Below are 24,187 nucleotides of genomic sequence, written 5' to 3'. Positions count from 1 at the left end.
CGTATTACAATAATATAAGAAAGAAGAAAACCCATAAATCAAATAATTTCAAATATCCAATCTTAAATCACAAATCTGGCAATTATGTAACTGTCAAATATATAACATCAAAAGGTCGTAAGTACCAACAAATCAATTTATATAATACACTCTATTTCTCAAACTTATAGTTCATTTTAGCACAAACGCTTTTATGACAGTCGTTCGAAAGCCTCTGCTAAGCTATTTTCAATCTTACTCAATTGTTATAGAGTTAAATTTGAAATGTACGATTGTTTTATGATAAATGGCGGGCTTATTACATAAATCGGTTATCTAATAATAAAATCTCGGGAAATAGCTGTTTTGGGCGCGATAAGAAATATGATTTGTTTATGTGATAATACTATTTTCCAATTATTAAAGAAAATGTTAAATAGATAGGTATCTTATAAAACAACTAGCAGCCCGCCCCGGCTTCGCCCGTGGTACGTATGAAAAATAGATGTTGGCCGATTCTCAGACTTACCCGATATGCACAGAAAATTTCATGAGAATCGGTCCACCCGTTTCGGAGGAGTATGCAGACTAACATTGTGACACGAGAATTTTATGTATAAGATATTAATAACTAGCCGTGCCCGCGACTTCGTCCGCGTGGAATTGTAAATGTAGCCTATGTAGGTACTGTTTATACTTTATATCGGCTATTTACTGTTACATACAATGATATTTTATGTATAGATACGTTATATACTCACAATATATCAAAAAAAATGCTTCATATGCAGTGTCAGGCACACACAAATACAATTTTCATTTTACTTAATTTATTACATTGACAGACTGTATAAGAGAGATGGCTCTAATAAAATGATATAAATAAAAAAGACAAAGATAGTTTGTCACTTCCGCGCAGGTGTAAGCAAAAGTCATAAGAATTCACCAATTAAATATAAATAAACAAATAGTTGCCATGGTAATTGGCATAGATAAACGACACAGAAGGTTCAATGTTATAGATGTTAGGTTTCCTGCACAAGTAAATAAATGTGACAATTTCATTTACTATTTTATGATTATTATGATGTCGTATTAAAATGAAAAAAAAAATAAAAAACTTTTTTGGAGATATAACTGTATTAAGTATTTATTACTAGCTGTGGTGTTCGTTTAAGTCATCATCATTTCACCCGATAATCACCCACTGCTGAGCATACTGCATATTATATAGTCCTCCTTATAGAACTCCATAAGGACCGATCTTACGCTATTCGTTTCAAGGCAGTTCCCGAAACCCGTACAAGGTCATCACTCCAACTTGTAGGATAATTATAATAATAGTGGTGCCTAGATGAAAAAAAAGGATGAAATAAAAGAAAGGATGAAGTATAAGCCTTTTTTATCTAAAACACAAATAAAATTTATGTTCAATAGCTATTTACAGAAAAGCAAATAGCCTTTTTCGTCAGTAGCGATAATCTTTTCTTCAATGTATACGTATATTCAACATCATTTTTGCAAACAAACATTTTTGCCATCACGATTTCATTGTATATAATAAATAGATATATTTGTTAATTATATGCACTGTGTGGATTTAAATATAAAATTAATCAAGTATTTACCCAAATCGAAATTAATAAAATAACCGTTCTATTTTCAATAATCGTATCTACATGATAATCTTTGAACACAGTGTACGCTAGCTTTGTCACACTAGTGATTGAAGCAATGTTTTATCCCTTTCATTATTTCAATACACGTGTCAAGCAAGTGTCATTAATAAAGAATTGTAAATTGTTATTTTTACTCTTAAACTGTAATAATTTAATATATTTTGCTGTGATATGATATTCCTTTATCTTTCTTTATTTTTTTGCACGAATACGTGCACTTTCTGAACACACAGGAAGGCATTTTCGACAACTTTAATGTACCTATAGGCACATGCGCTCACTGGGACCGGTGACAATCTGACTGATTGCATTGGTCCCAAATAGGACCAATTCACGGAATCAGTTTTGGTGCGTTGATGACGTATCTACCTCTTGTTTCTATATATAATATCATTGGTTACATATAGCATTGAAAGTTCCGTCAGAAACGGTCCAGCCGGACACAGACAGGCAAAAATTATAAAAATGTATTGATTGGTAAGGTTTGGTATGCTTCTAAGCCAGAGGTCGTGGTTTCGATTCCCACCCAGAGCAAATATATTATGTGTAATCATCATCGATGTTTGCTCTGTGTCTGGGTAATAATTATCTATGTAAGTATAGATTTAAAATTATATAAGTAATAAGTACCTATGTTTATCAGCCATTTGGTTTCCATAACACAAGCGAAAAGCTTAGTATGGGATCAGATCGTGCCGTGTGTGAAAAATGTCCTAAAATATTTATATATTTACCATTTTAATAATAACCGTGGCAAAGCCGGGGTGAACAGCTAGTATCACTACATAGTATAAAACAAAGTCGCTTTCTCTGTCCCTATGTCCCTTTGTATGCTTAAATATTTAAAACTTTGCAACGGATTTGGATGCGGTTTTTTCAATAGATAGAGTGATTCAAGAGGAAGGTTTTAGTATATCATTTAATAGGTTTTAGACAAAGCGGGCGAAGCCGCGGGCGATAAGCTAGTTAGATAGATGTTAGATATATTGTCAATTTGAATGCTTTCAAATCATGATATGCAACCACAGGCATAATTATAGACATAGGAAGCCGAAATAATAGACGCGCCAAGTATAGCTTGCAGCATCCAATCTCATGATTTATTTACTATTTTAATTATAACCGTGGCAAAGCCGGGGTGAACAGATAGTATTAGATAGATATATTGTCAATTTGAATGCTTTCAAATCATTTAATATATGCATTATGGAACCACAAGGCATAATTATAGACATAGGAAGCCGAAATAATAGACACGCCAAGTATGGCTCATGCAGCCTCCAATCGCATACATATTCAAGATTCTGCGGTAAGGTTAGAACTTAGAAGCTAGGTATATCAAGGTGAATCAGTTCTAATAATGTGATACTAGGTTTTGCCCGTGACTTCGTTTACATCTCTACCATTTTTAAATCCAATTGTGACTGAAGGTAGACGTAAATTGTATTTAAAACAATTTTAACATTAAAATTACATACATCTATGCTGGCGGTTATTAGATGAACTGTTCCAGAGATAATCAGTGGCAAACAGAAATAATTTAAATACAGACATACCGACACATTTATTATTATTTTACTTATATTTAGTAGGGATAGACAATTTATAATTTTTTTTAACTGAACTGTAACAATCGTTTTTCTAAAAGTACCCTGATACTCAGGTGTATAAAAATCAGTTTACGACCTCCTTATCACTTACGAGTACTAAAATTGTTTATGACTTTTTCTGAAAACTATCTATCCACATAAAAACAACATAAAAATATGTATAGCCGTTTTGAAGGAGCTTGTTTAAAAGTACAGTGACACGAGAATTTCATATAATATACATATATAATATATATATATACATATATAATATATATATATATATACATATATAATATATATATACATATATAATATATATTTTATACAATTATAGTAAGCATGTAAGAAGTACGTACCTTGAATCTACATAAGTATATGTCATAAAGTTCTTTTAACACTTTTATCACAAAAAATTTTCAAATCGGACCAGTAGTTCTTGAGATTAGCGCGTTCAAACAAACAAACTCTTCAGCTTTATAAATTATAATATTAAGTATAGAAGTATAGATTAAAGATTTAGAAAACCACGTATTTAATGTAAATTGGTTACAGTATTTTTCGATGGATTTTATTTACGTAAATAAATACTATACTTACATATTATTATGTTCCTTTCCTTCCAAGTAAAGACCAGAAGCAGCTCTTGTATACGACCCTAAATCTAAGTAGTTAAGGTTTTGACCTAAATTGACCTGAATGGATGAATACGCTGCCCTTGAGGTCGAAAAGTTATTTTTACTTTATCCGCTAAAGGGTTCTGAATAATTTTAATAGAAGTTTCAAACTCAGTTTTTATATTATTTTCGGATGAAATCATTCAATTATAAGTTTTATAGCTTCTGAATGTTTTATTAACTGTTTTAAAATGATTAGGTAATACCTTGAAAATTTGTATGTTTGTATGGAATTAGGTACTTTCCGAAATAGCTATAAGACAGTGAATTTCACTCGCAAGTAGCAGATAGCTGATGTAATTGGACAATTAAAAAAATTTTCATTTTCATGTTCATTTTCAGGTTTATTTTCATGTTCATGTTCATATTCGTGTTCGTGTTCATGTTCATGTTCGTGTTCATGTTCATGTTCATGTTCATGTTCATGTTCATGTTCATGTTCATGTTCATGTTCATGTTCATGTTCATGTTCATGTTCATGTTCATGTTCATGTTCATGTTCATGTTCATGTTCATGTTCATGTTCATGTTCATGTTCATGTTCATGTTCATGTTCATGTTCATGTTCATGTTCATGTTCATGTTCATGTTCATGTTCATGTTCATGTTCATGTTCATGTTCATGTTCGTGTTCGTGTTCATGTTCATGTTCATGTTCATGTTCATGTTCGTGTTCATGAACATGAGTCGTTTTCGTTTTCGTTTTCATTTTCATTTCGGTATGCTATAGGCTTTTTATCCAAGTACGAAACACGTGAACAAAATCGTAGATAACTTGAAAACTGAAGATATCTTAAAATCCAGATTGATTAGTGTCTAGACTGGCATTTTATTCAGGTAAAGGTAACGACGTGATCGAAAACTATATTTTAGTATAATATCATTGTATCATAAGCATCTTAATAATAATCTACACTAGCTTCCGCCCACGACTTTGTACGTGCATCCCCGTTTTCCCCCGTTCCCGCAAGAATTTTGGGAAATCCTTTCTTAGCGGATGCCTACGTCCTAACATCTACCTGCATGCCAAATTTCAGCCCGATACGTCCAGTGGTTTGGGCTGTGCGTTGATAGATCACTATATCAGTCACCTTTGAGTTTTATAAATATAGATTTGTAGGGTTGTAGAGATAATTTCGACATCAATCTATGTATTTACATTTTTAGTTGTTAGTATGGAAGAGTTAGTATTGATTTAGAGAAAGAAATTGTAAACATGTCTGCATGTTTGAATATAGGTATTTGCAGATTCGCAAATTTCATGAAAATCGGTTCAGCAGTTTTTGCGTGAAGGAGTAACAAACAAAAAAACATACAAACTTTTGCATTTATAATATAAGTAGGATTATCAAATATTTCTAAATAGGTACCTATTACTTCTTACCTAGTAACTATTATTAGTAGTATTTATTACTTCTAAACTGCATAAGGGCTTTGTGTGAAATCTGATAACAATAAATTTTAAAGTGAATAAATAGTAGGTACATATATGATATTTGCATTTAAGTACTAAATTACGTGCAACGCCACGTTATCGACTAGTCTTGTTCATAATTTTATTAAGCTATTGCATAGCTTCTATCGCGGGCCTTGAGCGCGGGGACCGAATCGAGAAATTCCGTAACGAAAAAACCTCACGCTCCCCACTCCGACGGGCTCGGAGGTGTGGCTTGAAGGCATGCTATGCAATAGCTTTACCGCGGCAGTCCCCGAGTGCCACACGTCTTTTTTTTCTGTAATAATTCACGTACAAAACTCCGCCAAAAATTTGGCAACACTCACACATTCTCCGTTAAAACATAGGAAAAAATATTCTTATCTTTTGTATTATAATAAAGTTCCACATGTCTCCCGAATTTATTAACACATAATCTCGTTATATTCCGCATTGTACCCGCAAATAGTCCCTCTGAGATAATTAGTTTCAATAATGACATTAGGGTTCCTAATATTGACATAATGACAGCTAATGCTCTTCACATAAAACGTCAAATAAAGCTAAACGGTTCGACCATCACGTTGCAAATTGGACTGAAATATGTTTACAGAAAATTCGACCGTATTTAAAGAATATAGAGTCGATATTTGACCGCAATACGGACACGTTAGATTTCGATACATAAGTGCCATCTACACAAATAAAGCTAATTTGGCGGGTTTGTTCCGTATTGCTCTTTTTAGTTGTACCCGTTGGAGTCGAAAATTGGACGTGTTTTGTGCCAAATTCGTTGATTTGATGATTAACGTTATTCATGAAGAATTCAAGTTGATAAAAGTAATGATAATTGGAAGTCATTCCTAAAATGTTGCTATTTGATCCGTAATTCTTTGTATTTTTTATCTGTTAGTTTTATTACAAGCTCAATATACTTGAGATATTCTTAGTTGGTGGTAAATGTTTAAAATATTATGTTTCAAAAGTGTTTCTAGAAGAAGTTTAATTGAATAAATAAATGTTTGAGTTTGAGTGGGAGAAAATCTTGAAATCAATCGACTTTCCATCAATAACTTGTCCTGTAAAAATTATATAAAATGTCACATTTGTATAAACTAAACCAATTCTTCAAAGAAAAACTATACTTTCCCGAAACGAAAACAGACTGGTTCAATCATGCAAAAATTTGATCATTTTATAATAAGAGAATTTGATATGTATACAACGAATTAATTTTATTACAAATTGCACATACCAAAGAAATACAATTGAAAACATTTACCAAATTACCACAAACAAATTAAATCAAAACAGCAACTTGAAAATGCAAAAAATTTCGAACTTTATTTCCTTTAGCGAAGGTTCAATTTTGAAAGCTATGTAAATTCGTCTTAATCACATCAGTACAACTTAAATTCTGCCTCAAAATTATTATACAACACAATATTTTCTTCTTGTAACAAGAGATTTATTCAATGGAGTGGCTTACAGCGGCGCCTAGAGGAAAACACTTTCCATTTGTTCTGCATCGCGATGCTATTGCAATGTATAATGACCCGTATAACTGAGTCGTAAAGTAGCAATTTGCATGGCCTGGTTTTAAGGGTTGATTTGGTTATCAGCTGCTATGCTAAAATGGATTCTATTGCTATAGAAATAAGGTCGTATTTACGTTATACACATGGGATGTGGATGGGAATTCTTAAACCGGCAACTCAGTCTATTCACGAAATTGGTGGATCAAAGTTGCTTTTCGATCCAACCATACATTTATTCAAGCATTGTTTGAAATAGATGTTAAATTTTCGAACGTGTTAGAATTCCAGAAGTTTAATTTGCGCGGGAAATTCGAGTTCTAATTTTGAATTTTGGCGCAGTATTCGACTGGTGCAATGTAAATAAAAAGTTGGTGCACCAAAGAGGTTTATAGTGACATTTTTATGATTTCGTGGATGCAAAGTCGGAATATGAGTTTAAAAAGGTAAATAAAATAAAGTAGAGTAGATAGTAGGATATCCTTTTTCTTTGTTTGTTATTGTTAAGGTTTTGTTCAGCCGGTATTTCTATTTGATAAAGGTAAACCTATTAAATTTTATTAACCGACTTCAAAAAAAAGGAGGAGGTTATCAATGCGGACGGTATGTTTTTTTTTATTTATGTAAGTATGTACACCGATTACTCCGAGGTTTCTGAATCGATTTACGTGATTCTTTTTTTGTTCGATGCGGGATGGTGTCGAATTGGTCCCATAAAAATTTTATTCGGATAGACCCAGTAGTTTTTATTTTATGGGCATTTTTGTCTGTATTTGTAAATGTTGCAAGTACAAGTTTGAAGTCGGTTGTTTTTAATATTTAAGACTTATTTAAGAGCTTTATGCCGTGGCGTGGTTCAAATGTTATTATATTGTCGAGTTCCAATACTGAATATGCGTAGGTATAGGTGGGTACATTTTATAAATTAAGTAAACATGTCTGTTCGTTAAACATAATAATTTAGCTTCATATTTGAATAATCTTTTAGCACAGTAAATAACCGTTCATTTTCTGTCGCATTGTAGTAAATTAACAAATGAACATATAAATATAATAAAACGTAATTATGCAGTACATTCCTCATATCGCTCATTTGCTTCTATAACGTGACAAAGTCAAAATCTCAATTGTTGGGAAAACGCATTTGAAAGTTTAAAATTCCTGTAACTTTTTAATTATTATGCTTAGACTATTCAGCTCAATACAACATATTAAAACGTTCTCGTTTTTTTGAATCAAATTGTATTCAGAACAATAAGTCGGTTATTAAATTTATTATGATTATTTATTTCAGAAAGGGCCCTTCTTGTTGCGTTTTTCTTGTAAAAAGTGTGCAGTATTGCGTTACAAACAGATATGTAGCATTTTTCTTGAAAAAAAAATTGAATAAAAATCTAAAACTTTACAAGTTATGTCGTATTGTTACGTTTTATTGATAATCAGTAATCTAAATGTATTGGAAATTTTAATTAAAACGTGTTACTGTAGTAGAAATCTTTTTATTTTTGTACTTTGTTTTACAAAATGAAAGATATTTTTGCGAAATTATTGTGTAACTTTCTCTGAAATACAAGTAATATACACATTAAAAAAATATACAATTATAACCAGACATTAATATTTTTTGTTTAACTTTTACTCACAAACGTTGGCAATATTACGACCCGCCCTGAATTCGCACGGGTGCAATCCTGATACCATCGATTTTTCTGAAGACTTTTTCATGTGTTAAATACTTAGTAGGTAAATTATTTTGATAAATCTCGTAGGGTTCAGAATGCGTTTGCAATGCAGGCGGAAAATAATGTAATTATTTACAACATCACTTTAGAAACGTCAAAAATAACAGTTCATTCACCTATTTATGGATGCTATTATACAATATACATATAAACCTTCCTCTTGAATCACTTTATCTGTTAACAAAAACTGCATCAAAATTGCAAAACGGCAAGCATTCGGCCGGAAAACGACTTTGTTTTATATTTTGCTTATCTCAGTAATATTAGGAAACTAATCTTTATTGCGGGTCCCGGTCATACATAAATCAAATAAACATATTAGCAAAACAAATCACAGGTTCTTATCTCGAGACAGCTTCTTGATCTCTCCTAAATTCCAGTAATCTTTCAGTATTTCACGGTGTGGTTCTTCGGAAAAAAAATTGACACTTGAAAATGCAGGTTTCCTTGCAGGATTCTCTTTTAGTTGACGGGGCGGCACAGTTCTTTTTGTGATGCTTTCGATTCGTAGGACTGTCTTGCATTTTTTAACTGATTTGTAATATTTTTTTTTCATATTTCTTTATTCAGTGGTATTTTTTACTCGTTTATGCTATAAAATAAATTGATTGTTTAATTCATTTGTATTTCGAGAATCGGTATGATCTTTTCGTTTTTCTAACTTAAGTGAATGTAAAATAAAATAATGAATATTTTCTCGTACAAGATTTACAAGCTTCCTAGACCGTGATTCCATCTGAAAAATAAATTAAGTAATCAGACAACATTTTTATCATTTATAATGCAACATTGTAGCGTATTCGTTGTAAAAATGTATTATTTTTTATCAAGAATGTGTTAACTTGAGATAACCAACATAAATACCAAACATTTTGTACTTTTATTATCAACTGTAACGGAACATCTTAAATTAACCAACAAAAAACATTGTTTATTTCAGCAACAACGGGACAATCCTATGTAAACCGTAGCATGCGAATACTATTTTTACTACAATAATGACCCACATACAAATGTCCCGTTATAGCTGCAAATATAAATCAGTAAAAATACAAAAAGCTGTACTTACCTTTCAGCAAAACCGTGATACAATAAGCTGTTACGTTTTTACCGCAATCGGCCAGCAGTTTCCTTCTCAAGGGAGCAGCGACAACTGACTTAAACCGTTCTTGCATTAAATTCAAGAGCAAAAAGAGATTTCGCTAAACCGATAGTCGCCGACCTTTTCCCTCATAACTCGGTCATTTTTGGAGCTAGAAATATCGTGTTTTAGCAGCAGGTAGAGCGCGATGCGCCGGATTCTACTGTATCATTATTCCATAACGATACATATGCTCGTTAACACGTTCTTGTCGCAAATGAGCGATATAATATTTTATGTTTAACTAGCTTACCGCCCGCGGCTTCGCCCGCTTTGTCCAAAACCTAATAAATAAATTATATACTAAAACCTTCCTCTTGAATCACTCTATCTATTAAAAAAACTGCATCAAAATCCGTTGCGTAGTTTTAAAGATTTAAGCATACAAAGGGACACAGGGACAGAGAAAGCGACTTTGTTTTATACTATGTAGTGATAATACACAATATACTCCAATATTTATGAAACCTAGAAACAACAAAGAATAAAGAAAGCCATTTGCAAAACTAGTATCAACGTGCGTCTTTACTTACGTGACCAAAAAGTAGCAAATATTTTGACTGTAATCTATCTCTACATCTTTATCAAAATTGATCTAATTCTGATAAGCTGTTTTTGCATGAAGTTTAATCCATCTTACAAGATTTCGTATGTTTTTGATAGAAGAAATATTAAGAACTTATTATAAAGATACACAGACAACGAAAACAACAAATAAGAGCGTGTCTGTGCACACGTGTCAGAAGTGAAACTTCTTTCATTCAAAGACGCCATAATCATCGCCTTACTCCATGACGTGACGGCATTGCCATGATGCGATTTTGAAATTTTACTCTCAACGTGCCTAAATAAGTTTCAGTACAAAATTCCACGTAATGAGATAAGAAAAAGATTAATAACAAAAATATTATACTAATTGTCTATACTATGCCAAAGATATTAATTTTTAATAGTATCGATGCCTGAAATAATTACCTACTGGAAGAAAACAATTCTACTATTAAGTATTTTAATCACGTTTATCTGAAACTTATAGCGGTGCATTGTTCCACTCCTGTTGGTCTTAGCGTGATGATATTATAGCCTTCCTCGATAAATGGGCTATCTAACACCGAAATAATTTTTCAAATCGGATCAGTACTTCCTGACATTAGAACGTTCAAACAACCAAACAAACTCTTCAGTTTATAATATTAATTTATATAGACAGATTATGAATTTGAAAAGTGTGTTTGTTTGCTAGAGCCTAGAACGCGCTAATTTCAGTAACCACTGGTCCGATTTGAAAATTATTTCAATGTTAGATAGCCTTTTTATCGAGGAAGGTTATAAGCTTTATATATTATCCTACGCAAGACCTTTAAGAGTAGGTACAATATGGAGGTCTTCAAGAAAAGAGTGAACAGGTACCTACCTTTTAGGGAAGCGCGCTCCATCTTAGGCCACATCTCAGCTTACCATCAGGCGAGATTGTGGTCAAGCGCTTCCCTATAATACAATAGAAAAGAGCGGAGGAATGCGGGTAAAACCGCGGGATACAGCTAGTAAAGTAAAATAATATATCTATCTAAAACTACCTTTATTATCAGTGTTTTCGTGTAAACGTCCAATTTATTTGCTTATAGGGTAAAATACCATGAAATTACCAGATAATCTAAAACGTTTATTTTGTTGGGTCAGAGGTCAAAAATCTGATTGCGTGATGCATTGAATTATTTCTTTGGGTTATGATGTTTGTAAAATGCAAGTAATTTATGTAAATATTTTTTTTGAAATTGAAATTATAGTGAAGTGGGGAATTAAAATTAGTAGTGAAGTCCCGTGTCCCCGTAGTGGGGTAGGGGGCAGATGCATTATTCATACATCTGTTTCACTGATCGATTTTTCTTTAGGGACAAGTAGGTGATCAGCCTTCCGTGTCCTGCCAGACCGAGACATTTTTTTTTTTTTCGTCTCCACCGGGAATCGAACCCAGGACCCCTCGGTTCTACGCTCACGCGTCAACCACTGTACCGAGGAGGCGGTCAAAATTGCATATTGCATATATTTATGAATGGTAGGTAATATAATGAAAAATGGCTTGTAAAATGAACCTATACCTACTTATAGCCTATGTTACTTTGGTAAAGATGTAGCTTTCTGATCGTACTTTATTTCGAACTAGCTTTCCGCCCGCGGCTTCGTCCACTTTGTCTAAAACTTAAGGCGAAATGAGACCCAAAACAGACGTTTAGAGAGCACGGAGAATTAATTTTTTTCTTCAAAAACTTTGAATTTGATTTTTTTTATTTATCGATTTATTTAATTGAAGAGTTTGTTTAGTGACGTTTGGAAACCGAAACACGATTGACAAAATTTGCCTCGATAGAAAAACGTTGTGAAGTTGGCCAAAAATTAAACGGAGAATCAATTTCATTTGGACAATAGTAAAGTAATATCAATGAAATTTTATCCACATCCACTTCCATTCAATTCTTGAGGGACGTACGGGATTAGATTTTTCAATTAATACATCAGTAATTTAAAAAAAATATATTTATAAGCTATGAGCAAAAAATTGCGCGCAGGCCGGTCGCTTCCGCCGTTCCGCCTCCTGTTAGTCGACGCCAACGCGTCTTAGAGAGCAGTCCTGTACAACTTTTTCGCGCGGTGCCGTTGTCTACTCGCATACGTGATTTAGTGTTAGTGTTACTAAAGTTTTTCATAAACATGGTGAATTTTGGTGGCCAAAACATTGATGGTGAGAACATTAGGAAGAAAATGTTGCGAAGGCAGATGAAGAAACTACAGTTATTGAATCTAAATAGGTAAGTTTAATGTTTATCATGCTTATTTATATTTATTATGTCTTTCGGTCGCTACAAGTCTAAAGATTTCAACTTCAAATATTTTGATTACTAGGTATATGTTTACAAGTCTAAATTGAGAAACGCATAAATGAAAATCTGATAGTTATTTTTATTTGTAATAAGTAATATTATTTTAGTCATATTTTGAGATTTCATTACCTATTAGTCTGAATTTAGCAACGCACAAATCAAGATTTTATAATTTTATGCACTCTGTCTTTATTTTTATTTATAATTTTATTATTGGCATAAATAGGTAATGTTTTAGTTGTTTTTTTGAGATTTCATTTCAATAAATATACTACTGATTTGTGTATGTATGTTTATTTCTAATAGCAAAGCGCGACCACGAAAAATCCGATGTGCAGCTTGCAAGCCAGGATGCAATAAAGACACGTTGGTCTTTTAGACCAACCATGATTACCAGAAACTGATGTGGATCTTCAGACAGTTTCACATAGTACTTTTTTTGTGTAAGTTTATTCTTATGTCATTTATTTATAAGTCATAAGATTGAAGATAGTGGAATATTTCAGACTAGTGTAAGTTATCACTGACCAGTGAGATCAGAAACAATTTTTATTTCAACCCTATTGCGTATAACGTTTTGTTTTTTTTATGGTATTATAACTATTGTCTGAGGTCTTTCACTGCACCGGTAATTGTAATTTTTTTACTTATTAGATATCATGCTATTTTAGGCTAATTGCTGATCTACTAACAATTCTATACACATGTGAGCAATCCCAAGACAAGGATTAGATAAAGGATATTTATTTATACATATATCAATTCGAATGAATGTATGTATGAGTAATTTTTTAATTTGTTTGTATGAATACTATTTGCATATTATGCATAAGCATAATGACTTATAAATTTTATATAAAAAATATTTGAAAAATTTGTAGTTACTAGTTATGTAACTATGATGCCGACTTTTTAACGAGATAGGACAATAGAGCGATAAACGAACGGACACAGCTGCGAAATTTTTTACTAATTGTTAGAATAATTGCGGTCAACCGTAAAATTTTGCAAACAAAAGAACGATTTTCTCAGAAAGTTTGCTATGTAAGACGCCGACAATCGAGTTTATTACGGGCTAGGATAATAAAGCGACAAAGGAACGTACACAGCTGTGCAATTTTTTCTAGTTTTGATGACAGTATCTTTATAATAATCGTGGTATTATAAGAGGTATTATCAATTAAATGTTCTCCTATTATAACTTATTATGGTTGTTTCAGCACCTCAATGTACAAGGATAGCTCAAAGTAACGGGCAAGAGACATATTTATTTACGGAACAAGCAGAAGAAGTCGTATCAAGAAGATAAACATTGGAACAATAAAATGGTAACAAAACCAGCATTCGAAAATATCTGATGTTAAGTATATCAAAATGTTGGATATATTTATTCAAAAATAATCAAAATTGTAAATAATATTTTTTTTGTCTATTATTGTTTTTTTTTTTTTCAATAAATATGATATAAAAACAAAAACCCGTTTTTTAAATCTTTTAAAACCGATAATAATGTAAAAAAAAAACAAACGTAAATAGCATTATTCTATTATGTATTTTTATTATCATACTAGCGGTCCGCTCCGGCTTCGCCCGTGGTACATGTTTACGTTTTCTCTACATAAGAACCATCCTCGTACTTGAAGGAATATAATAAAAAAAAGAATTATCGAAATCGGTTCAGCCGTTCTCGAGTTATGCGCTTACCAACACATTTTGCGATTCATTTTTATGTATAAAGATTGTACGCAAAGTCCCCATGTCGAAAACCTATAAAATTTGTTTACAAAGATTTGCAAATAAATTAGTAACGTAGGTAGCGACAATTCTAACAATAACAAATAATTACATCATAAAATAATTTAGTCACAAGCTCATTTTTTGTAACCAGATTTGTACCAATTAAAAATCGACCTTCGAGCAAAGGAACAAAGGTCGATTTTTCTACTTCGATGGGCCCGGCAACGAAAAGACGTTGCCGGATCGCTTTACTCAGCTTTAACCGCGCGAATATAAGAATATAAGTAAAGTTCATTGAACCTCCGTTAGTTCCGTATGTTTCCGTCATCTATTCAGTTGTGTGGCGTGGCGAGGGGATTTTTGTGAAGCGTCCCGCGCGCTCTTATGCTCCACCCAGGGGGCGTAGCCCAAAAGGTGCACAAGCATGATTGTATTTCGCCTTAATAAAATTCTATATTAAAACCTTCCTATTGAATCACTCTATCCATTAAAAAAACCGGATCAAAATCCGTTGCTTAGTTTTAAAGATACATAGGGACATAGGGACAGAGAAAGCGACTTTTGTTTTATACTATGTAGTGATGATGTGGAAATTTTGAGTTAATTTCGACAAACAAAAAGCATAAAACACGTTTGTGTAAGGAATATCTTCCATACAAATTCGGAAGAAGATGTACTACCTTTCAAACCTTGTAGGTACCTACCACAGTACCTACAAATCTAGAGACGAGTTACGTCATCATATAGAAAATAATTTTTATCCCGGAATGGTATACATGTAAAACATATGTACCTAGCTATATATTAAATATCTCGTGCTCTTTTCCGTGTTTTCTCTCCATAAGAACATTCCTTATGGCTTAACAAAAACGTTTACAAGCCGAATTATTGGTAGTCATTCAGTTTTACGGTTGGCACTTTGGACGATTCATTTTTATTATATAGATGTAGAACTATTTTTTTTCAATTACCTACCTACCTATTTCACTACAATTCATAACTCTACATTCTTTATCTTATAGAAATGTTAAATTATATCGTATTATTAAATCTAATCCCCGCTTCATCATACAGAGTGAGTAGTTCTAGCGTAATCCAGTAACATACATTCAAACTTTTGCATTTATAATATTAGTTAGGAATGGCGTGTTGGCGTGAATTCAAACCTCTTTAGACACCTGAAAATCGGCCAAGAGAAAGAAAGAAGCACTTATTTGACTCTTATAAAATAATACAAAGAAAATAATGTTAACCATTTTATTTTCTTCTAGTTTTCTTGTTTTATAAAATAAGAATAAAATACTAAAATGGTGGGAGTATAATTTCTTATAAGTCAAAATAATAATTATGATGTCTAAAAGATAATATAAAAGCATTGAGATAATATTACTACGTATGGAGGAGACACCACGAACAAAATCTGTGCGCCATTTTTTTGCTCTAACTAAGTTTTAAAAATTATTATTTAGTTAGGTACTTAACGATGAAAGTTATTCCTTTGCACTTTTCCGTATTATTTGTGCAATATCGTAACACACACGAAGGCATGTTTGATGCGTTTCACTTTAAAACCATTAAAAAATACCGCTCAACATACGTCACATGACGTATGTTGAGTGGAACATAAGTGATGTAGGCGGTGTCGTCTCCTATTAATATTATCTCGATGTATAAAAGTGGGATGCTGGTAAATTAAAAAAAAAATGTATTTCTGTCAAACGCATTATGTCCAACTTATTAACTACTAGAGGTCCACCCCGGCTTCGCCCGTGGTACATATTTCGCAATAAAAGGTAGCCTATGTCCTTTCTCGGGTATCAAAATATCTCCATACCAAATTTCATGCAAATTGGTTCAGTAGTTTAGGCGTGATTGAGTAACAGACAGACAGACAGAGTTACTTTCCCATTTATAATATTAGTATGGATAATATTCTTTTTAGAAGGTTTTGAAGTGATGATAATGATGATAGTATGTAGTAGAGACTAGAGCCTATTACAACAGATAATCTATACTAATATTATAAAGCTGAACAGTTTGTTTATTTGTTTGTTAACGCCCTAATCTCAGGAACTACTGGTTCAATAATTTGAAAAATTCTTTTAGTGTTAGATAGCCCATTAATCGAGGAAGGCTATAGGCTATATTATATCATCACGCTAAGACCAACAGGAGCTGAGCAATGCGGGTGAAACCGCGGGGCACAGCTAGTAATATAATACGATACTTAGTTATTGTATTTATATTTTATAGTTTTAACTCTACATATTCTCGCGATTCTTCATATATCGTTTCCATATTACAAAGTATTAGATTATGTTCTGATTTCTGTGGTATTACAATGTAGATTTTCTGAATATGAGTTCCATCACAATACATGCAGATTGCAGACGAACTCGGTTGAGAGTTGTTAGTTGGAAAATGGAATTTTGAGCATTGTACGATCCTTGCAGCTATAATAATATGTTATGTAAATAAGTACATATTAGTTGCATTCCTGAAAAAATAGTTCTTTTTCGATTTCGCTAAAATACATTTTTTCACAAAGGTAGGTACTTAGGTATTTATTTTTAGACTAGATTTCTGCCCGCAGCTTCGCTCGCGTTTTCCAAGAAAATCCCGTATATTTCCCGTACTAGGTATTTTTTTGTTACCGACGCTCTAGCTCTACGCATAAAAAGCTCTTTCATTCAATTTTTCGTTATCTACGAATTTACCATTTATCGTAATATTAATATGTTTCAAGCGATTACTTATTAACATAAATTGATGATGATGATAATTAATGATTGATGCTATGATAATTATTTGTCGTATCGTAGTACATTTTTTGTTGCATTTTTCCATTATTTCGGATTTTTTTTAAATAAAAGTCATTTTTGAATAAAGCGACATCTAGTTTGCATTTTGCGTAACTGTGTAATGTTGGAATGTATGCAAGTGCGTGGCTGCGTGAATTATAATGACACCGCTAGATGGCAGTGTTTTAAATTTATTAGAATGCTGCATAGTATATATAATATGATTTTATGCTTCGGATTTGTGATATAATACTTGTAATTACACAAGAAATTTGGTTAATTTTAGCGTAATAAAAGAATATTTCGTTTTAGTTTATATACCATTTTTATTTCGAGAATGATTGAGCGGTTTTAAAATTTAAATTATTTTTGATTCGTTGAATATGTCTCCGCTTTGATGGTTCGAATTCGAATTGTGGGTTGAGCGGGAAGCTAGTTATTTTTATATAATAATAATTGTTTTTTTTTATTTATTTATAGAGCCGATTCAACAACCACGGATGGTGGTCGACAGAAGAACATGAGTAGGCTCAACGGATTCTTAAATTTGAAGACTCCATTGATAAGTACGAAGACTTTAGGGTAAGTAATAAATAATAGAGAAAATAAAGAAATCTCCTGTAAAAAATATTTTGAACATTTTTTATTATAGTGACATCTATGAACACTTATGCAAACTACAATTGAATAATGTTATTTGAGTGTTTCCTTTCTGCAATTGTAGATGGCGTTTATTTAAAATATCGAATAAATTATTTTTATTTTTTATTCTGTTGTTTTTTTTCGTTTTCCTTTCATTTATAATCATTTATAAGCACCGCTAAAATTCTGTATAGAGAAATTAAGTTTCCTTTTTAATTGGAATGTCGTTTATAGGAGTAAATTCAACTACCTACCTACCTATGTTTTTATTTTTATTCGTGGTTTTATAACATGTTTCAACCGCTTATAATTGATAATAATTATTAATACTAGCTGAAAACTTGATATTATAATAGCCCAATTATTGCCAAGATCCCACTGCTCCATTTTTATTTTGTGTTTTTTAATTTTTTCTTATTAAATTAATTTTAACAATACGGATTTCCATGCTTCTTTTGCTTGCTTGTAAGTAATACCTAGTTATTTGAAAAAAAAAGAAAAGTAAGTTTATATACCTCCGTCAGCTTTGCAGCTAAATCATTTGCAAGCAGTTAGATTCCTAAGAAAAATATCTCTCCTTTTTGCTTATTATTTCACATTTTTATCTCTATAAAATTTGTGATTAAATGAGCTTATCTCAGGGAGTGCTGTTTCGAATTAAATAAATATTTTTATGTTGCATAATCAATCAATTCATCTTCGATTAGTGGACAATGTTACAACTATGGAAAAAATATATTCATAGAACAGACAAAGTTGCGTGGGTGAACTAGTCCATAATAATATGAATATTGGTTCACCTCAATACTAAGACGGAATTTTTTCCGGGATGCGTCCGCAAATCCGACAATCGCACAGGATATTATCTCTCGTCGAGTTTCCATTCCATTTGTACTTTATTTACATGTCAAGTTATGTACTTTTAGCTTTTCGTGTAAAAAAATAATTTAATATATGGGTCATTATACAAAAATGGGGTAACTTTTGAGGATATTTTGTTTACTATATTTTTTATATCAGATTGTTACAAATTAGGGTGTATATGATAGCTAATCTAATGAATATATTGTTCCAAATCGGGCCAGCCACTTTTTTAAATAGATTGTGAGATATTTTAAATTTTCTGGATTTGGCCTCCAGGGGACTGACGAGGCTAACATGGTACTGATAAAAAACTATAACTTGTAATATTCTTAAAGAAATTCAATGAAAATTACTACAAATCTCTCAGTTTTAATAATGGCACATGTCTTTTACGTACTTAACATGTTTAAAAATGATAATTAATAATATGTGATACTGGGAAAAACAATGTCTCAATTTTCAAAACAGCCTTCTGACATTTAACGCAACGTGAATATTCTTACTCTCTTACTTAACTTTTACTACTTTGAATTAGTTTTACTTGATATTTTAAGTAATTCACAAACAATAGAAACAAAAAAACGGCCAAGTGCGAGTTGGACTCCTAACAAACCTATTTTTTATTATGTTTGTAACTTAAAATTTACACTTTTAGCAATTTTTCCTTTATCTGTGTTATAAGACGTTGCTATTTACCGAGTAGAAGTAAACTATAGTAGACTGTATACACGGCAAGCATCCTGTGTGTTTTTTTATTCCCTTGCGAATATTGAATTTTGTGGAAATTTGCAGTATTAACGGATGTAGGTATCTTTTGATTGCGTTGCGTTATAAGTTTGATTTTTTTACAGCCCCAAGGGTTCTTAATCTTGAGTATCCAATATAAATTTCAGATTGATACCTCCACGCGTTCCAAAAAAACGTCTTAACAGACAAACGGACAACAAAGTGATCCTATAAGGGTTCTGTTTTTTCCTTTTGAGGTTCGGAGCCCTAAAAATCTACCAATATTTATGTTAAAAGTACTAATTATTATAAAATTAAAAACCAAAGGCTCGAATGAAAGTCTCATCTGAGTTTTCATAAGAGCCCCTTGACATTTTTATAATGTTATTAAGTATATTAATTAACTTTTATGTTATTTTGACGTAATTTTACTTCACAGTATTATACGTATACGTATTTATCTGATAAATATAAAAAGCTATGCCCTGAAAGCATCAAAATCAATAATTAAAAGAAAATAAGATCTTTTTAATAAAATTATTAGTAGTTTGTTTCAATAGCTCTTTTCTTTGCTACTCTTTTTTAAATGTTTCTTCCCTAGTCAAATTCAGTTTCTTTTAGCGTGGCGCATGATGTTTTTAACTGAAATATAATATAGAAATGCTTATATACCAATAGCAATCAAGATAAAAGTTCTCAAAAATGATAGAATCATCAGTACTATGGGGCCGCGTCAGTCCTCTGGCGCGATATCTGACAAAGGACTGATGCCAGCGGATTGATGAAAAGGAACTTAATATGAGGTTATAATCACAAATTAGTTTTTTTTGCCTAATTTCTAATATCAACAAACTATATTTTTACAAATCATAGTTAACCATTTATAAATGAAAATAAAAATCGGATTAACAATAAAATAACGACTCCCCATAGGACTGAAATGTTGACTGGCGCAGCAAAATTTTAGAGGACAAACACAACCCTAGCGCTGGTACAGTTATGACGGCCGTCAAAATATGCGGTGCACAAGTAACTTCATTACCAACATTAATACTTAGACAGGGATTTGACCTCGACTTGGTGATATTTAGCGAGAATTTCGAATTTGAAAAACACACAACGGACTGACTAGTGAAAACGATGACAAAGTTTAATTTTATTTTTTAAATAAAATGGAAAACATTGCGTTTTGAAAGTTGTAGTATATAATACTATGTACATCAAAGATTGTAGTGAATTAGTAAGTTTTCTTAAATCGATGATACTGTTTAAACGATAGTCACTTGATTGTTGGTTTTCGGAGTTGTGACATGCCAAAGTACTGACGTTTGAGGTATTAATTTATTATTTTTATTCATTTGTATTTTAAATAAAGAAGTGAAATTGAGTGACCAAATAAAGGACGCTTCATTGTTTTAAAATAGATTGTTATTTGAATAAAATATAATAAGACTTTGTTTAAATTGGCTGATGACATCGAGTTACCCCATTTTTGTATAATCACCCATATATAGGTAAGTACTTACTTTTAGCGTAGGTATGAAAATTAATTTGATATCTGCACAAATGGGACAGAAGGTAAGGGCTAATTAGTTATTATTATATAATTTGGAATTGAAAGGAACATCTGAATAACTCTATTTTGAAATATTTATTTAATAACTAGCTTTCCGCCCCGGCTTCGCCCGTGGTACATATTTACGTTTTCTCTACATAAGAACCATCCTCGTACTTCAAGGAATTTAATAAAAAAAGAATTATCGAAATCGGTTCAGCCGTTCTCAAGTTATGCGCTTACCAACACATTTTGCGATTCATTTTTATATATAAAGGTCCGCCCCGGCTTCGCCCGTGGTACATGTTTACGTTTTCTCTACATAAGAACCATCCTTGTACTTCAAGGAATATAATAAAAAATGAATTATCGAAATCGGTTCAGCCGTTCTCGAGTTATGCGCTTACCAACACATTTTGCGATTCATTTTTATATATAAAGACTAGCGGTCCGCCCCGGCTTCGCCCGTGATACATATTTACGTTTTCTCTACATAAGAACCATCCTCGTATTTCGAGGAATATAATAAAAAAAGAATTAAGTATCGAAATCGGTTCAGCCGTTCTCGAGTTATGCGCTTACCAACACATTTTGCGATTCATTTTTATATATAAGATTTATATATGAGAAAACTTGTCTTTGTGTGTGTGTGTGTTTTTAAACTCGCGTGTGCGTTGAAGTCAAAGTTGCGTAGATCAAAAGTGTGTCAAAAGCATGGTCAAAAGCCTTTTCGACTTAAACACAAGCCATAGATATTCATTAACAATCGTATATAGCACAGACTGCCTTTTTCACGCTTAGTTTAAGATTTTTCATACATATATATTCAGAACTAGTGGTCCGCCCCGGCTTCGCCCGTGGTACATGTTTATGTTTTCTTTCCATAAGAACCATCCTCGTAGGTACTTCAAGGAATATTATAAAAAAGAATTATCGAAATCGGTGCACCCGTTCACGCGTGATGCCGTGATTCGTGACCTAGAGAAATAGGGATTCATTTTTATTTTTATATATAGAGACTAGCGGTCCGCCCTGGCTTCGCCCGTGGTACATATGAAAAATAGATGTTGGCCGATTCTCAGACTTACCCGATATGCACAGAAAATTTCATGAGAATCGGCCCACCCGTTTCGGAGGAGTATGCAGACTAACATTGTGACACGAGAATTTTATATATATAAAGATAAAGATTATTGATTTTTTACATAAAAGGTTCGTCCATAGACACATATAACAGCTTATATTATGAAAACATGAACGCGAGTTTGAGTTTAAAAACAGAAGTTTGTTTAATTTAAGGACCTTCGCTTTATCTTATGCCTTGTACCAAACATAATTCTTACAGTAAATAGATTTTCATTTCGTATAATAACAAGCGCAATTCTTGATCTCAGTGTTATCGAAGTAGAAAATGTCGAACCGAATGTAACATGAGTGGGGAATCTAGCTATTGTTAGGAAAAATAGCAATCTATCCATACTAATATCACAGACTACTAATATTATAAATGCGAAAGTAACTCTGTCTGTCTGTCTGATACTCAATCACGCCTAAACTACTGAACCAATTTGCATGAAATTTGGTATGGAGATATTTTGATACCCGAGAAAGGACATAGGCTACCTTTTATTGCGAAATATGTACCACGGGCGAAGCCGGGGTGGACCTCTAGTATTATTATATTTAAAGTAATCTTAAGAGAAAATTTGACCGCCTCCTTGGTAGAGGTTGACGCGTGAGCGTAGCACCGAGGGGTCCTGGGTTCGATTCCCGGTGGAGACGAAGAAAAAAAAAATGTCTCGGTCTAGCATGAGTGCAGGACACAGAAGGCTGATCACCTACTTGTCCCTACAGAAAATCGATCAGTGAAACAGATGTATAATGCATCTGCCCCTTACCCCATTAGACATGGGACTTCACGAGAAAATATTGGTTAGTTTTTGTTGATTTTTGGTTGCAGATTTACTTAAAGACCAACTAAAGATATTTTTCGATAAGAAAGCTGTTAATCTGTAAACAGCTTTTTAGTCCTGTTCAAGCCCTACAAGCGGCTCATTTGAATTATGTAAACTTTATTTACTTAATAGACCAATGTATTCTATAGCACCATTAATATATAACTAATCTCTTCCTGTGTTATTTAAGAAAAAAAGAACAATATACCTAATACGAATACTGCAACATAAATGCATAATATATTTTTATATTTCAGCTATCGAGAATCTCAGTTTATAATTGTTACCTCAAAAAAAAAGACGTGTGGCACTCGGGGACTGCCGCGGTAAAGGTATTGCATAGCATGCCTTCAAGCTACACCTCCGTGTCCGTCGGAGTGGGGAGCGTGAGGTTTTTTCGTTACGGAATTTCTCGATTCGGTCCCCGCGCTCAAGGCCCGCGATAGAAGCTATGCAATAGCTTAATAAGAAAAGTTCTAGAATAAGCTCAACAACTTATTATTTAGAAATTAAAGACTTTTTAACGGATTATAAACGCGATTATATAACTTACTAGCTTTCATCCCGCGGCTTCGCCCGCGTTTTCAGAGAAAAACCCGTTCCCGTAGGATTTCCGGGATAAAACCTGTCCTATGTCCTTTCTCGGGTATCAAAATATATCTTTACCAAATTTCATGCAAATTGGTTCAGTAGTTCAGGCGTGATTGAGTAACAGACAGACAGACAGAGTTAGTTTCGCATTTATAATATTAGTATGGATTATTCGGAAAACTATACAACAAAGAAAACATAATAATGTAATTACTTATAGCTTCAAAACAGTAATCCGTCACTAGAATAACGACGAACTTAAATCAGATTTTCGTTTAGGAATCTGCGATTTCGCTTTGACACACGGTTCCAAATAATTTATTTAACTATTTTAATTGAATTATTCCATTTAAGCAAATGTATTTATAATTTTTGTATAATAAAATCACGAGAAAAAGACGTTCATTCGCTTTTCCGACCTTTTAATTATGAATTTTTGATAGCCTTTCTTCATTCCAAATTTCAGTAAAATCCGTGCTGTGGTAACATAAGTATAGTAAATAATATTACGATCATGAAGCGGTATTCAAACCCTCTTCTTAATTCGCCTATTCTTGAAAATGTTTACAATTTTTCACTTAAATATCATGAAAGCTCAACTTTGGCTTTAGTTGCAGAAGAGATCATTACTACTGTAAGATCGTTCAACAAACCTATTCT

At 32.5% G+C, this 24,187-nt stretch overlaps 1 protein-coding gene and 1 long non-coding RNA gene across 2 annotated transcripts in view; both read left to right on the top strand.

Moving 5' to 3' along the window:
* Nucleotides 1–24,187, top strand: part of Syt7 (Synaptotagmin 7) — a 266,016-nt gene that overhangs the window by 3,125 nt on the left and 238,704 nt on the right. The window contains exon 2 of the mRNA XM_089713449.1: nucleotides 17,675–17,776. Within this exon, the coding sequence (XP_089569575.1) occupies nucleotides 17,675–17,776 (102 nt within the window). The remainder of the gene's footprint in view (nucleotides 1–17,674; nucleotides 17,777–24,187) is intronic.
* Nucleotides 12,335–14,018, top strand: LOC149475409 (uncharacterized). The gene is made up of 3 exons (XR_016318043.1): nucleotides 12,335–12,584; nucleotides 12,963–13,099; nucleotides 13,877–14,018. It is a non-coding gene; the product is annotated as an uncharacterized LOC149475409 (long non-coding RNA).

Source organism: Colias philodice, chromosome 30, assembly GCF_061535455.1.
Source record: "Colias philodice isolate Cphi_HAF_F1 chromosome 30, ilColPhil1 Martin Lab GWU primary, whole genome shotgun sequence".
NCBI classification, from domain to species: domain Eukaryota; kingdom Metazoa; phylum Arthropoda; class Insecta; order Lepidoptera; family Pieridae; genus Colias; species Colias philodice.
This window is presented reverse-complemented; position numbering and strand designations above follow the sequence as displayed.